Consider the following 17,997-nt stretch of genomic DNA (forward strand, 5'->3'; position numbering starts at 1 on the left):
ATATAGATATCTATATCTATATCTATCGATCTATCTCAATCGACTTGTAGAGAAGCACTTTATATTTAAAAACAAGAGGATTTGTGGAATGGAAAGTGTCTGATTGATAAATGCTTTACAATATTAAACCACACAGATCTTACATACAACTAGAAATCAGTTGATGTGAAGCACTCAAGTTCACTTTGGTGGCAACATTCATAAACACCAGAATAGATTTAAAATAAATAACTAAATAAAATAACTGATGCCTAACAAGTTCTACCTCTCCCCCACATAACGAAATAAGGAAATTTACTATTTTTGTCGTAAACAGGCAATATCCACTTAGCTAAGTGGTCTTTATATGCCTCAGGAATTTCTTCTTACTTTTATTGAATGAACGGCTTTCTCCCTCAGTAGGGTAGAGTCACCGCCAATGGAATGTTCCAATGGAGTTTTCCCACAAGGACTGCTTCACTTGTAGTACTTTGCACTAATATTTCAGGGCACTCAAACTTGATAAATATCACACAAAGGGAAAAGAAATCACAGGAGGGTTTTTTTTTTGTTTGTTTTTAATAAGAGTACCTTATTTAGTATTACTTTTGTAGGATGTCTTTTTATTGGTGTTTGTATGTAAATATTTTACACCATGAACTACAGCACAGTGTTTCAAATTGCAACACAGTTCAGTCTATGGCAGGACATTGGTTTATTCATTTCTAGACATCCGCATTCCCTTAAAAGCAATATTAACAAAATTAAAACTAATAACAGCAGATCATTGCAAATGCCATGTAAGTCTTAGCAATGTAGCACTGCGGTTTGTGTTTATTAGTATATTTTACATAGCATGCAGAGATGACTTACTATGGATTCTGAATCACTGATGTAGGTGTTGCACAGATATACACCTGATCGTTAAAAAAAAAAAAAAAAAAAAAAGTGCCTGGGTTGGAAGAGGTTAGTTATTTAGAAGATTAAAGCCACCATGTAAGCATTACATTCTAATCGCACAACATGGAAAGAATAGTCAGGGTTATCCACCAACCTATGCAATATACCCCCAGAGTGCAGTGCGCTAGAGTGCCCTTCGATGTATGTGCAGAGTGCGCTAGAGTGCCCTTCGATGTATGTGCAGAGTGCCCTTCGATGTATGTGCAGAGTGCCCTTCGATGTATGTGCAGAGTGCCCTTCGATGTATGTGCAGAGTGCCCTTCGATGTATGTGCAGAGTGCCCTTCGATGTATGTGCAGAGTGCCCTTCGATGTATGTGCAGAGTGCCCTTCGATGTATGTGCAGAGTGCCCTTCGATGTATGTGCAGGCTGCCCTTCGATGTATGTGCAGGCTGCCCTTCGATGTATGTGCAGACTGCCCTTCGATGTATGTGCAGACTGCCCTTCGATGTATGTGCAGAGTGCGCTTCGATGTATGTGCAGAGTGCGCTTCGATGTATGTGCAGAGTGCGCTTCGATGTATGTGCAGAGTGCGCTTCGATGTATGTGCAGAGTGCGCTTCGATGTATGTGCAGAGTGCGCTTCGATGTATGTGCAGAGTGCGCTTCGATGTATGTGCAGAGTGCGCTTCGATGTATGTGCAGAGTGCGCTTCGATGTATGTGCAGAGTGCGCTATACAGCCCTTCGGGGTATGTGCAGAGTTAAGGTGCATATAGAAAGGCACATTGCCTTTCCACTGGCACGTGGGAAGATAAGATCTCCCTGACAAGCCCCACATGCCTCTCTAACAAGGAAACACGTGGTCATCACCTCTCACCGATTCAGATAACAGTGAAGGCTCTCTTTGTGGTCTCAGTGCTTCTGTGTAAATTAGAGTGCTGCACCTGGGTTAACAGCAGGATGAGCGCCTAAACTAAAAGGATTTCCCACAATTATTAGTGGAGGCAGAAAACAGACTTGCCATACATACGACACACCCATACACAGGTTGGTGGACAGACATAAGAAATTCCTAGTTAAGATGAAAACAAGAGTGGAAACAAACAAAATAGCGGGGTGAAATAAAAATTGTAACAAACATACATGTCAAATGGAAAGGATGACAACAGAATGGAAAAAAAGAAAGGAGAGGGACTAGCAGAGAGAAGCTAGAAGGTCCAAAAAGTTGCAAAAAGAGAATGAAGGGAGATGTGTTATGCACAAGAGAATATAAAACTAGTTTTCTGCCTAGAGTGGTAAGCATCTTTATCCAGGCCTTGTGGGGCACTTCTACTGAAAAGGGGGGGGGGGGGGGGTTTACTGAGGCCTTGATTATTTTTTTTGAATAAACATTGAAAAAACTGTAACATATTGAAAAGAATAACTAATCAATTTATGTAATATTTTTGAATAAACCTTTAGCTTATCCAAAATTATTAAAATTAAACCAGAATGAGAAAGAGGTCACTTCAACAAAATCACAGTAGAGTTCAGACGCTAATGTTCGAGTCAACCTGCAATTATTAAACACGACGGGGAAGATTTTGCCCACAAATAGTTTAGACAATCAACAGATGCCATTTTATGATATAGAGGTTAGTTTGTTTATTTGTGTTTACCTGCACTAAACAAGATAGACTACTTACCTGTGCCTCATTTGTATAGTCATCACACATGCTTATTAATGTGTTCTAATAAAGTCTATTTTTACCATGACTAGGCACTCATTTTAACTGCACAATTTGAAGAGGGTAATACACACCAAAAAGGTCTACTCCCACCAGGGTGCTCCAAATTAGGAGGGTCAAAATCCCAGCAATACAATAGAAGAAACATTGATATCTTGGCACACCTGGAGATTTCTTATGAAGGCAGACTATTTAAGTGCAGACAACATTTGAGTCCCACAGCAAGCCCTTGCTTTAACAAAGGCTAGCTCTAGGGCTGAAACATTACCGTACCGTGGCACTTCAAATAAAGCCTAATTTCATTAAAAAAAACTACAGGTGTGCCCAGATATAGATGCTTCCTTTTTAACCGCACATCAGAGTACCCTGATGGCAATAACTTCTAACTTCAGACATTTATTCACTTCCCTTCTATACTCTATGGTGAGGTTGCCACTATTGAGAAACTGGATGGAGGGTCCACTCAAGGCAAATGTGCTGAGGGGGTCCGTTTAAATTCCCTTTAGTGAGAGTGGAATCCAAAACCTACAGATATTATGCAACATCAGCTATGAACTGCTTGGAGCCATTGGCAATAAAGTACAATAGAACTAAAGTGCACTACACTGAATAAACTAAATGTTTGTCATCATTTCTTTCAAAAAAGCTGTTTAAAGCCAGGATGTGCTGGGAGTCCTAAGCTTTCTTCTTATCTATAGGGGATGTGGTGACGTCCATGGCCATGAAGTACCCATGCAGCAAGGGTGTTAACATATTCTGGTGGTGTCCGTGGCACAACAAACAAAAACATGCACATTTGATTACAGCAGGCACGGTATGGCACAGAAATAAATTAAATTGCGACCGCATTTTGGAAAGGGCACAACAAACATTCTGTTACAAGATGGTGCCCGTGTAAACATGCTAACATGGTGAAAGTACTTCAAAGAGCTATTGCCAACGCATGAGTATCAAAGATGTGTGAGGATGCATTTTTAACAAGGTCACAGTGTTTCTCATGCACTTGACAGTTGTATGTCACAAAACAAAAAACAATTTTGTTTAAATTCACATTACAAGTTTCTTCTGCAGGATTTAAAACGCTGACCAAAAGTCTAAGCAGAATCTAGTTGGAATCCTGATAATGTGTGTTTAAGATTTACTATACAACTTATTTCATTAAAACACAGACTGGGTTATTCACTAAAGTGAGAACTCAGAGTGAATTTCAAATTTACATCAAAATAAGGTCAGCTATTCTTCCAGCTTGGTTAACCTTGCTCAAAAATTTAAAAATTCCCAGCGAATTCTCTTTAGTGAAAAGCCCAGATAATTGTGCTGAATGGAAAGGAGTTGATGATTTATTTTCCAAATATGCTCTTTTTTTCTAGAAATTTGTAATTTGGGGTTCAATTCACTACAATTCAGTATTTTGTAAATAAATCCATTGTGTATCAATAAAAAAGTAGAAGGTTTAGGTTGTTTCTAGACCAGATTTGGTTCGTTCTTTTCCTTCTTCCCCACTGGTAAGTTTTATCGATTCATCAATTTCTGATGAAAGGTAAACATGTAGTGATGTTCTGTATAAAGCACACGCAATGAACACAAAATCTGGTAAGCTATGAAGGCTGCTTTTTATACTGGTTCTGCCCTTAGATTCCCTAGGAGAACCTGCACATTTATACAGTGAATACAAGCTTCTGAAGTTCAACACAAGTTATAGGTAATTATCGATGTTTTATTCAATGGTGAAAATGCGATAGAAGTGACCGTTCCCCAATTAATACTAGACTAACCAATAATGTTTGACTGGCTAAAACAACACGTAAGAAGTATGTTATATAGTGAACAAGAGCATCAATGGAATAGTTCAGAAAGAAAATAGATGAGCTGAGTGGTTTCAAAATCAGAAAAGGGTAGATATATATCCATTACTATTATGTAAGGCTCACTCATGTCACTGTAGGGGTCATTCTACCTGCCATAAACAGGTAAACAGACAGCATCCTGTAAAGGAGTGTCCAAACATGAGTGAGAAACATGGTGTCCATCATTAAACTATGACAGAAAAATATTTAAGAAAGGTTTTGCATTTTTATTCTAATGGATGTTGGGGGGAGGGGGGCTTAAAAAATATACACCATTTGTTCTAACCTTAAGGTATGGTTTAGTGCAGAGATTTCTAGATATTAATTTTATCTAGCACCATATGAATGAAATCATATAGGCTGAAATGCTTCTGTCAAAAGGCAAAAATAATAATTATTTTTTATTTTTTTAAACTAAAAATAATAATAAAAAAAAAAAAAAAAATCAGGGAATAGCTGAAGGAACCTCCAAAAACTCAAAAAGGACCACTCCACAGTGAAAACCGATGGGGATTTTTTTTTTTTTATAATAAGTTTAATATATCTCTGCTTAGTAGACATACGACTAATACATGCATACATTTATGTACTCATTTTGGCTCTATCTTCATAAGAACTAGAGCTTTTGCAAGCCCACTCCTTTTTCCCCAGGAGAGACTTTCAGTCTCTTCACAAGGAAATAACTAGGAGCTTCTCATGCATGTGCGTCTGCTTGTGTGTGTACTTGTGTGTGTGCATGCGCACATTGCACAGCGCTCCGTAACAACACTGGTCTGATCTGAGGAGGAGATATGCAGTAGGGGAGGCAGACACGCTTAAGTAGCACACCTCGCTGGCTGCTTGATATCTAATAACAAAGGTGCAGATTTCTCATAGAAATTGGCACCTTTATAAAGTGCAATTAAAAAAAAAAAATAATTGGAGATTAGTGGACTGCAGTTTTAGTGCCTCGCACATTAGTACAAAGAGCAAACAATAATACTGACCAACTAGTGCAAGAGTGTCCGCAAGCATATAAGCAAAACCAAAAAAGACCACAAGACAGGTTTATACAAAATAGACCAACAAAACTTCCAATCACAAGTTTTGAATGTACTTAAGTCGGAGTTATGTACAAAAGTGTGCTGTTCTGAAAAGTGGTGCAAACATGGAAAAGGGGACAGAGTCATCAATGCAATGTGCCTACTGGTTTCACATGTTTCAATGTCAACAGTCCCGCTTTAGTTAAGAGCACTTTTCAGAACACTGTACCCAGTGTGTGTGGGTCACAAATGACACTGACTGAAGGCAATCCTTCATCCTACCCATTACAGGACATTGCTATAACACACAAGGCAGCTGACACTCACCTTTTCGAGGTGCTCATATCCATTGGTTCATCCCCTGTCTGTACTTCCACTTTGATGGTAGCTTTCACTTCCCCACCCTTTAGTAGTCCCGGTACTTTTGCTACTGCAGTTTCTGATTTCATAAGGAGTTCACCATCGTTTATTTCCAAAAGTCCTTTTTCAAGTTTGATCTTTTTATTGTCTATATCATTCTGTGTCCCCTCTCGCTCCAGTGCCCGTTTCTGACTCCGTGTCCGACATGCTTCGTCTGTCATTGCGGTGGTAAGCTACGAGACAGAATATTTTATCAAACAGTGGATGTACATTGTCACTAATTTAAATGTTTGAAAATCGTTCCATGGCTATTTACCTAAACTGTACACACAGTAAAAACACATTTCATACACAACACTAGAGTTTACTTGTAATATTCAATAAAAAAATGTCACTTACTGGAAAATAAGTCAGAACACAAACTTAAAATAGCAGTCTGAAAATCTAGACAGAATATCAGCAATATGAGCCCCATCAAGCATAAAGAAGGCCAGAAATCGGAAACAAAAACAAAGTAGTAAGGGGGAAAACAAAAACATCTCCAACTCCCCTCTTTAAAAACGGTTTAACAGGAAGTACTATAAAGAAACACCAGTGGAGTGACTGAAATTAAGCTCAAAAGAGGTGGTACAGGATACACAGCAAGGAAAAAGTAGAAGTTAAATATATGTATACAAGTAATCTAGCCTCTGTTAAATACTTGGAGGGCAAATAATAAGTTGTGTATCTAAGGGGGAGGGGTGAAAAAAAAGTACACAGAAACCCATTTAAAAATAAAATAACATCAAATATTTTATTACACTAAAGATGAAAACAAGATGGGTGTGTTTATGATTGTCGAATGTGTCAGTATATACTAAAAAGCATAAATACCATTAATTATATGACAACCCCAGCAACACAAATGTATGCATTGGTGTTATAACCACTAAATATTTTTGTACAACTTCTAATGTAATGGGAAGTGGGAGGGGGTCGAGTCTTCGCTACGCCCCAGGTGGGATTGCGTCCTAACATCATAAGTCCCCACGTGACCTTACTCTTACATTTTCCCAGGATGCTGTTGGAGACACAAAAGCACTTTCTGGAAAACCAGCCTGAACTGGTTCCAAACAACAAGCTGCGAGTGGCGTTAACCTCTTCCAGTGACACTGACACCGCCTGATCCTGCACTCACTACAATCCTGCCCCCCCTCAGGGCTAGCCTGCTGCTTTTGGCATTCCTGTACGGAGTCCAAGAGCACATCACTCTTAAAGGGACAGCAGGAGTGCTCCATCAAAATATGTGCTCGTAAAACACTGACAGTCACAGCAGCCATAGGATGATAAAATCCTAGACAGTTTCATAGATTAAGGTTTTTGAACAAGATTGTTTCTGAAGCATGTACTACAACATCTTGCATTCACCTGTGTAATGGAAACATTTGTACAACATGACCCACTTTACTTATTGGCATCCCTGACAGAAAATAACCCTTTCAAGGCCTACAAACGATGCAAATATACTGCACTGTATGGTAACACATGCTGAAGAGCAGGTTTAAAGGATCACCAAAAATAAGCTACCTGGAAAAAAACAAAAAAACACATCTACCAAGAATATGCTCTGATGCGTTTCAGTACATCTTTTTTTTTAATTCTGATTCCATAGATGCAAACATATCAAACTCCAGCTGATAGCAGGATTAGCCATTGTTCAGATGGTTTATCTAGCAGTTAAAGTCTGGGAGCCTTCACTGGGAAGGCTAAATGTTGTCATACTAAGTCATGACCGAAAACGTTGCTACCAATAGCCATTGCTAAACACCCTCAACAAGGGAGAAAGAAAATCAAGTCTGTCCAGTTTGGATTCATCGTCAAGAAAAGGATGTAAACCGTATTGTCACAAACACTGAGATTTATCAGTAATGTTGTACAAAAGTTGTAAATTTGGGTCATCACCATGTAAAAGGCATGTACATCCCACTGTTAAGGACTTCACTTTTACAATCCTGAATCAACACTTTAAAATTTTCCCCTTTGTGCTGTTCAAGTTTCATTAAAGACATGTCTGTTAAGGCCATTATAATCTGTTCTTTAAGTATTCTCAACCAAAAATCTAATTACTTTCTGAATTAATGACTACAGGATTACTACTATGTAATCTTAACATGAGGTGATTTGCAAAACGATGACTGTAAATATGCATATTTATGCAAATAAGGTATTTAAGCCCTAAATGACAACATATGTACACTGTGTATGGTTTGTCTTAAGCATTATAATAATAAATAAAACAAATAAAAAGTCTTGGTGAGACTGCTTTTTCTGCATACCTCACTAGTGAGATCAGGACCCTAATGTGCATGCACAGCAATATTCCTCACAAATAGCAATGCTTTAATTTGTTAGACAGTAGGGACAGGGTCTATGCACCAAAATTACTACATTCAGATGCAATGGTTTTGGTGCTTAAAAGGAACATTACAAGCACCATAACCACTTCAAGGTCATTATATTCGTTATGGTGTAGAAGTGCCCTGGCACCCTCATAAATAAATAGTTTAACAACTTGCCTGAGGCCCACTGGGCACCAGTCACATCCACCAAGAGAGCTATAAGCTCTCTGTTCTAAGTTGGCCCACTAGTGCAGGACCCACTGCCTGAGAGCAATCAGTTTCCACTCTCAGCCAATTAAAAGACAGTGAAAAACCATTGTTTAGCTCTGGGAGCCAACTGATGCTGCATGCAAGAGCTTCAGACTCTCCTGGGCATTTGATCAGCAAATGACAGGCCCCAGTAATGAGAATTTTAAGACCACAAGGGGGTCTTGGATACACAACAACTATAGTACCCCTGCATGAAATTCCCACTTCTGCAGATACATCAGGATTTATATCCAATGGTTATGAACGTTAACACATAAGTTCAATAATTATACACAAAATCTGTCAAATCCCTGTAAAAGTGCCCATTTATTTCATACATGTTTGTGGAAATGCCCAAAACGTTTGATAAAGGGCTTGCAGAGCTGATGGCTGTGTAGTTAAACACATTCCCACATAATTGTGCACAATTATTCCACTGAAGGGGCCAACCATCTACTCATCTCCTCCTCATCCTGTCATTCGTCTGTTTAAAATAACCCAAATGTAGCATAACCAGATTTCGTGTAGTTTTCAATACAGATGCATCCCAATTTAGGCTACAAAAGTGGTTACTTTACACACTTTTAATACTCTGTACATCTTCAGCTATATCTCCACGCACAAAAACGTAAATGAGGTCAAGTCCAAATACACAAGAGAGAAAAAAGTAAATAATTATGATAAGTCTAAATGTAATACTTACTAGTATTGTATCAGTACAACATACAGGGCATTAAAAATGACAATGCCAAACCACATGACACAAACTATTTAAAAACCTTTTATTACACTATATGACTAGCCGGCTACCTTAGTGCTTTGTGGACCCCACCCCCACAACTTGGACTCTTCCAGTTTGCAGGGAACACAAAAGGCAAAGGGTGAGTCCAGAGGTGAACTGGGGGAGGAAAGGGTACAGAGAGAAATGCTAATTCACAGCTTTTCAGATCAGAAAAACAATATAAAGCTACACGCTTAATGTAGGTATATAACATGCTATGCTTTAACATGCATTTATCATCACCTTTGATATTTTCACCGACTCAACATCAAGAAAATTAAACAAAAAATGTAAATAAAAGTTAAGTAATGAATCTTTTCACGTTATAACTTCAGAAATTTTTTTATTTTTAAATAAAGTAAAAAGCTACATTGAACTGGGTATTCTTGCAAAAACTGATGTAAAAAAAAAAAAAAAAAAGCTATTAAAACCCACGCTGGAAGTGAGGAATTTGCAGCGTGTAGCCAGCAGCGGGAGCAATGTAAGGAGGAAGGACACTGTAACACACACTAGCTCCTGAGGATCGAACAGCCTACAAGATCTCTGCCAGAGCACGAGGGGTTAAGCTCTGCCATTTTGGTGTCATTCACCGATATGTCCATTAAGGGTGTTATAGAGCAAAATGGCAGTCATTAACTCTTCCCTACAGCAGCCAGGAAAATGTGCATCTATTGTCTGCTGTAAAAGTTACTGAATTGCAATAAATTGTGACCATTTTTCCAGGAAACATTAAGTAGAAGGAATATTAATTATAGATTAATTTAAAATAACTTGGAAAGCAAATGTCCAAACTATTTACAATTTGAGATGAGTGCAGCAGTAAAGGGGTTAAGCAGTCTTGAACTTTGTTTTAGGTCTCAAATAAAGGAGGGGAGGGTGGGGGGGGGGACGACTGACAGTTCAGGAATGTGCACCCAAAGTAGCCTAGCCTTACAGATAGATTACAAGTGCACCACAACATATACCTCCTTCACCTCTTAACATACACTACAACTTGATTGTAATCAGGGATTTACAAGCAGACTAACCCGTGATAGATCTTTTTATTTCAAGATCTATGCTACTAGCTAGCCATTAAAAGTTTCTCGCCCTACAAGCCTGGGGTTTCCAGGAGTGAATTTCTCCTTGCCAAGGCTACATTTTCACTGAGCCCTGACATAATATATTTGTATATTGGCAAAATTATTTTCAATTATTTAGCAGATACAGACTACATGCATGGATTTAAAAATGTATACCTTCTACCCATTCCTGCATTCAATGAGAAATTGTAAACTGCAATTCTTGTATGTCACCAAACATGGTAAACTAAATGAATAAACCCTGTCATTTACGCTTGCACTCTGTTAATGTGATCTGCTGTACAATTAGGACTAAAAAGAGCAATTTTAAGACTAAATACTTTTCTAACCTGGTTAAAACCAGATATAATATAGTGGGCTTACACTAGGTAGGGAGAATAAAAATCATGTACAAGAGGGATGCATATATAGCACGGCTCTATTAGATGTAGAACATATACATACACAGAAATGGATACCATGCATGTTCTCTAGTAAGAGTACTGCATTGATCCAATAGACGTCACAATAGTATTGTCATTTTTTTTTATTATTATTTTTTTAAAGACTAAGAAAGGGACACTCCAGATGCCTAAAGTACTTATGCTTGCTTTATGTGAGAAGAGAAGAGCATGTCCTTTTTCATTCTACAAAAAAGTGAATATTTTAATAGAAATTTTCATAAATAAATCTTGTTACAACCCATGGCTGTCCAACAACTGGTCCTGTTACTCCCTGCTTTGGCTTGCTCAGTGGAGCTAAACTCAACAGGCAGGCAATTGCTCAGAGCAGCTGCTTTGCAATAACTCCTAATTGAGCTGCATTCTGAGGTCTGTGATTGGACAGCCACAAAGTCTGCAGATATACTTAAAGGAGCACTATAGTGCCAGGAAAACACTTGTTTTCCTGGCACTATAGGGTCATTAGGTCCCCTTAAAACCCCTTCAGCCACTTACCTTTCTCCAGCACAGGGCTCTCTGTGCTGGGGAACTCTCCACCCCCCGGCCAACGTCAGATCCGAATGTGCATACGCGGCAAGAGTCGTGCGCATTCAAACAACCCATATGAAAGCATTACGCAATGCTTTCCTATGGACGTCCAGCGTCCAGTGCCTCTAGTGGCAGACTAGATGGGCCGAATGGTTCTTATCTGCCGTCACATTCTATGTTTCTATGAGACAGCCACTAGAGGCTGGATTAACCCTCAGTGAAACATAGCAGTTTCTTTGAAACGCTGCAGGGTTAAAACTAGAGGGACCTACCACCCAGACCACTTCATTGAGCTGAAGTGGTCGTTTAACTTTTTTTTTTTTTCTTTGTGGTGTTTTTTTTTTGGTTGTGCAGTGGCGTGTACCTTGACGTCTAAAGCATGATAATTTACTGTTTTATCAGATTGAGCAGCCATTTGTGCATTAATAAATTTGCTATTAATTTTATGTGACCAAATAAACACATTTAATATTGCATGCAAGATGTTCACTGTGCTTAACACAACTCAACCACCTTGCATAAAATCACAGCATTAATATTAGCCCTTTTCACAACTGAAGCGGTGTACCGAAAACAGACTTCAGTAACCACAGGGCTTGAATAGAATAGTACTTTTTGCATATATTTATACACTGTGCTCCACATGAGCACATTATTCATAGACAGACGAAAATACAAATTTGGGAGTCCAATTAAATAATAGATGTAACTTGGGACAACATGCATCCAAGTTGGATAACAACCACAACTGTTAGGTGCAGCTAAGCCCTAGAAAAGGTTTGAGCTATACAATGTCAGTTGAAGTGAACTTACACTGATCAGTCACAACATTAAAACCACTGACGGGTGAAGTGAATAATATTTATTATATCATTACAAATGCCACCTGTCAAGGGGTGGGATATATTAGACAGCACATGAACAGTCAGTTCTTGAATTTCAAGTGTTGGAAGCAGGAAAAATGGGCAAGCAAAAATATCTGAGTGACTTTGACAAGGGCCAAACAATCTAGACGACTTGGTCAGACCATCCCCAAATGGCAAATCTTGCGGGAGGTGTTCCTGGTATGCAGTGGTTAGTACCTACCAAAAGCAGTGCAAGGAAAGACAACCGGTGAACTGACGTCGGGGTCATGGGCACCCAAGACTCATTGATGCACATGGGGAGCAAGGGCTAGCCTCTCTGATCACATAGATCATCTACTGTAGCTCAAATTACTGAACAACAATGCTGGCCATGATAGAAAGGTTACAGAACACACAGTGTATTGCAGTTTTCTGCACATGGGGCAGTGTAGCGGCAAACTGATCAAGAGTGCCCTTGATAATGCTTGTCCAGTGCCTTCAATGGCAATGTGAGTGTCGGAACTGTACCATGGAGCAATGGAAGAACATGGCAGGATGCATGTGTGTCGTTTACCTGGTAAAGAGATGGCACTATGGGAAGAAGGCAGTGTTATGCTCGGGGCAACGTTCTGCTGGGAAAACTAGGGTCCTGGCATTGTGGATGTTACTTTGACTCATAAGCTACCTAGAGATAGTTGCAGACCACTTACACCCCTTCATGACACTTGCATTTCTTGATGGCAGTAGCGTCTTTCAGTAGTATAATGCATCCTGCTAAATTGTTCAGGAATGGTTTGTAGAATATGACAGAGTTCAAGGTGTTGCCTTGGCATCCAAATTCCCCAGATCTCAATCCGATTGAGCATCTGTGGGATGTGCTGAAACAACAAATCTGATCCATGGAGTCCCCATCTCACAACTTTCAGGACTTCTGGAATCTGCTGACAATCAAGGCCATCATGCCATATAACACAGGACACGTTCAGAGGTCTTGTGGAGTGCATGGCTCGAAGCATCAGAGCAGTTTTGGCAACACGAGGGAGACCTACCTACACAATATTAGGCTGGTAATGTTCATGTTGTGGCTGATCAGTGTATAAACTGTCCTCCTACCGTGGACAGTGGATTTACCATGCATCTAAAACATGGGATTCACTTAATCAGACCCTTATCAAGACACATCATGAAAAGCAATTCTAAGATCAAGGGATTCTGTGTTGTTCCATCTATTTTAATATGGCCACATTAAGTGCCAATTGTATGCTTTTTTTATACAAATAAAAGTTCATTGCCTAGTGCAGGCTTCCCCAAACTCCGGCACTCCAGATGTTGCTGAAATACAACTCCCATGATTCTATGAATGAAATAGATAGGCTGATAATCATGGGAGTTGTAATTCAGCAACATCTGGAGGGTCGGAGGAGTTTGGGGAAACCTAAACTAGTTCAATGAAATGGGAAGTGAAAATAGTGCTCAGCCAGTTTTTTTTGTTTGTTTGTTTTTTTAAATATAACCCCAGTATAAGAGATCCACAGGGCCTGAAAGACTTAAAACCAGCACAGGTTCCTGGAGCTACAGCATGAGAAGGATATCTCCCTCATGCTGCAATCAGAGCATTGTACAAAGTGAGATGGGAACCCTCTGCTGAATTTAGTAAGGACATCAGCAGAAGGAATTCCTCTGGAGTAGGATTAGAGGCAGGATTATGGGTAAAATTAGTGGAAAATGCATACATGTGGGATATCATTGTAATCAATAACAGTAGCAGAACACAAATATGGAATGTCTACAGTAATAAGACATGCATGGTTTGTTAATTTCCTCAAATTCCTCAAAATAAAATACACATACACACTCGAAGTTCATGTTAAAATGATTCAATTAAGTGTCAAAATGCTCATAATTAAAAGAACACTCCGGGCACCAGAACAACTAAAATCCAAATTAAGTTTTTATGGTGCCAGGTTCTCTTGTGCTGGCTCACCATAAGGAGTTAGACCAGCGGTTCCCAAACTGTGTGCCCCAGGGCGTCGCGACGGGCACACAAGGGAGCCGCAAGATATAGCACCGGGAACTGTTCCTTTTCCCCCCCTAGACGGCTTTGCAGGACCAGAAGAGAAATCAAAGAACTTCCTCTCTGGCCCACTCACAGAGTACTGCTGACAGCCAGCAGAGGAGGGAGGGAGAGAGGATCTCTAACCTGCAGCTCTGCCGGGTTCTCCTCTCATTACCGCTGCAACGTTCCAAATCTTGCGAGATTGAACTCTTTAAGCACCTGAGGCTGCTAGAGTTCACTCTAACCATCTGGGCCAGGGATTGCCTCCCCCCCACTCCCAATGCAAAGGTAAGCAGGGGGATGTGGGGGGGGGGGGTATGAAAATTATTTTTAATTAAAAACTAAAATTATATATTCATGAAATTGCCCCCCCACCCCCACAATAACCACACACACTTGCCCCCCCCCCCCCCATACACTCTGTACCCCCAAAAAGAAAAAAAAAATCCACCATTTTAAATGTAATAATTTCCCTCCTCTGAGAAAAGACAACAACATAGATTCATTAATTAGTCCTGATTAAAATGCCCAATGTGTCGGATTTCAATTAATCTTTAGAAGTTATAAAAAATATATTGCAAAATAGAGGTTTTGGATTCTGTGGCTAATGTAAAAGTGGTAGGCAATGTTTACATACCAAATTGTGCAAAGTTTTAGTTTTACAATTTCTAAATATTAATTGAAAACCTAGAAAGATTGGACATTTGAACAATCAGGACAAATTAGTGAATCTATTTTGAGTAATTTTTCTTTAGTGACAATTCTAGTGTGTGTGTAATATATATATACACACACACACACACACACACACACACACACAAATAAAAGTATGTACATTTTCAGTTTTCCAGAATGAGACCACCATAATTGGATTAATAAAAAACAAACACTTTTGACAACTCTAAAAAGAATTAAAATATAAAAAAAAATTCTATAATTAAAACTATTTTACAAAGAAAACCTCTTACCTTTTATACCTGCTATACTGATCCTCCCCCCTCCCTTGACATGACAGGTGAGCTTACACTTAACTGGCCACTGTAGTAATACTTGAAAACCTCCAGTTATTTAAATGTGCTGCCTACAGTTCACAAGCTGCACTGTCTCTTTAAATTTTACTTAAAAAGTGCACTAGAAATAGTACAAGTGTTAATTCAAAATATTAGGAAATCTCATCCTTAAATCCACGTGGGCAACAAAGGAGTACCTAGTGTGCATCAGCTTTTCTTACAGAAAGTAAAACGAAAACTAAAAACAAACAAAAAAAATAATAAACACATCTGGCTTCCACATAAGGACCCAGTAGTCCCTGGTTGCAACACTTTATACGTATATAGAGAACCCTGCCACATCAATCCATATTTTCAGTAACCAGGTTCTGGTGAAAAAGTACCACATATGAAAAAAAAGTGGAAATCAAAATCTCAAGAAAAAAAATAAAAATTGTATCACTTCTGGCATTGGGGCTCTGCTGTTTATAAGCCAGACACAGTCATCTAAATCATGCATGAGGTACAACCCAGTAGGTTCCGACACTACGGGAGCTATGCGTGATGGGTTTAAAACGGCCTCTCCTTAAATAAAGGAGCATTTCCAACAAAAATAGATTTCACAATGAAAGTGGGCACAAGGACACTTTGTGCATACCCATTAATTTAATTTATCTGTGGATGGGAGATTGCTAGTGCATGATGCAAGTCTAGCTTATTCATTTGTTGCACAGATGGACACGGACACAGACCCTTCAAGACCGGCTCAGGTTACCCGTCTGGTTCAATCGCCTACCCAGGAGAAAAAGGTGGCAGGGGGATGGGAGTCGACACATGTCTTAGAGGTCTAACCTCAGGACAGTTGCCATGTGATTTGCTTCTCCATTTTTTTTTTTATCTCCCATGAGGTTTCCCATTGATCAGTAGAGTTCTAGAACATTTGTTTTGAGGTTTGTCTGTCTCCCTGTTGCATAAGATTAGCAAGCAACTCTTTAACGAACCTAGTTACAGTTGTGAAATACAAGTGACATTCACCTATAAATTCAGCTAGACACAAGAGTGTTTAAAATCTCTGGTTGAGACTTAATATTCAGTATACAGAATTGAGGCCAGCAGTGCATACCCATTGCCAATCATACAACACAACAGTCAGATATAGAGTTTACCCCTTTTCTGTGGACTATTTATCTTTCTTAGAAGAGACTCATGATGTAAAAGTATATCTTTCTCCAGTTTGCATGCTACTAAAGTGTTCTTGCAGTGCGGCTTCTATATTCTGTTTCAACACTATTGTGAACTTAATTTTAAGCAATAGAGGTAGATTTAACCATGGCACACCCAATTGTAATGGGGTGAGAGGAGGAGCAATATAAAAAATGTAATATAAATATCATATCTATTTGTTAAACTAATTTGCATATGCCCACCTAGTAGTAACATTATTGTAAATTTGTTATTTCTGAGGGAAAGATTTTTGTTTAACATATTTAAAAAAATTTTATAATTTTTATTTTTTATAAATTTTTTATTTTAGGTTTCTTTTGCCTTTTTTTCCCCATTTTTTTCCCCTTCTATACACCACATACACGTTTTCGCTCTCTGGAAATCTCCACTATTCTACTCATTTTGGTTATTTACATATTCTTTTGCAGGTTCTCGTGTCTACGAGTAGTTTATAGGTTCTCATATAACCTCGACATTATTTCCTACATGCGGTTTTTAATATGCATGTCACTTGGGGATTTGGTATCGCTACATCGTCTCCATGGATACCGTTATCAACGCCATCGCGCAAAGTCACCTCATTACGCACGTTAGGTCACAGGACCACGTCACCACTGCACAGGAATCAAATCACACAGATGGGGCAAGTTATTATATATGTACACTGTCATGATCTTGTTAAATACCCTGGAGGGTCGAAACGTTAATGTATAGATGATTATTTTTTTAATACACTTGGAAAACCGAGAGAGTACGTCTGTCTTTAATTTGTGTATGTATGTAAATATACACACACAGCTTGACTGGTGTGCAGATTTTTGTTCAACATTGCATATAAAAAAAATAAAAAAATAAAAACACATGCATAGGTGACTATAGTAGCCCCATTGTTTGCATAGTATACAAAACATAGAACACACACACAACATATTCATGATCAAAAGGAGAAAATAAAAATATGATTTGTCCAACCAGACTGTTTAGAAATCTTCAGTCATCTAGTTTTGGTGATCACAAACTCCATCTCTTCTATAGCTTCATCCATTCTCCATCATCATGTGCTTTCTGCTTTCAGATACGGCTCTTCTGCATGCTTGTCTTGTATAGAGTTTTGTAAAGAGGCGATTTTTTACCATTTGAGACAGCTTTGGCCTTTCTCCTCTGAGTTCTCTCATTAGCAAGGAGTTTTCAGCCACAGAACAGCTTGTTGGATGACTTATGTCACCATTCTCTGTAAACTCCAAACTAGGACCACACGATCATAAACTAAACCTCCTTACCACATCTGTATGCTTCATATAGTGAATAAAAGTCACATGACTAACTGTCTGGCAATTTTTTTTGTTATGAAGCCAAACTGGTGTGGCTCTTCCCTCCTCCTGTCAACATTACTTTCTTTTTGAATGTACCAAGCATGCTCAGTCTTTCCTATAAAATAAAATGGGCCAGTTTGTATGGGTTTATCATTGCTATTTAGATCAAATGAAGTGACTAGAGAGGTGTGCAGTAAGCTCACAGGTTTAATATGATGATTATTAAATAATCCTTTTAGGCACCCAGACCACTTAATCTCATTGAAGTGGTCTGGG

The 17,997-nt window shown here is 38.9% G+C and overlaps 1 protein-coding gene across 5 annotated transcripts in view; it reads right to left on the minus strand.

Annotated features, from left to right (window-relative positions):
• Window positions 1–17,997, minus strand: part of GATAD2A (GATA zinc finger domain containing 2A) — a 69,792-nt gene that overhangs the window by 20,821 nt on the left and 30,974 nt on the right. For all 5 annotated transcript variants that reach the window (XM_063455358.1, XM_063455359.1, XM_063455355.1 and 2 more), the window contains exon 2: window positions 5,804–6,069. In XM_063455358.1, coding sequence (XP_063311428.1) covers window positions 5,804–6,069 — 266 coding nt within the window. The remainder of the gene's footprint in view (window positions 1–5,803; window positions 6,070–17,997) is intronic.

Source organism: Pelobates fuscus, chromosome 5 (assembly GCF_036172605.1).
Source record: "Pelobates fuscus isolate aPelFus1 chromosome 5, aPelFus1.pri, whole genome shotgun sequence".
Taxonomy (NCBI): domain Eukaryota; kingdom Metazoa; phylum Chordata; class Amphibia; order Anura; family Pelobatidae; genus Pelobates; species Pelobates fuscus.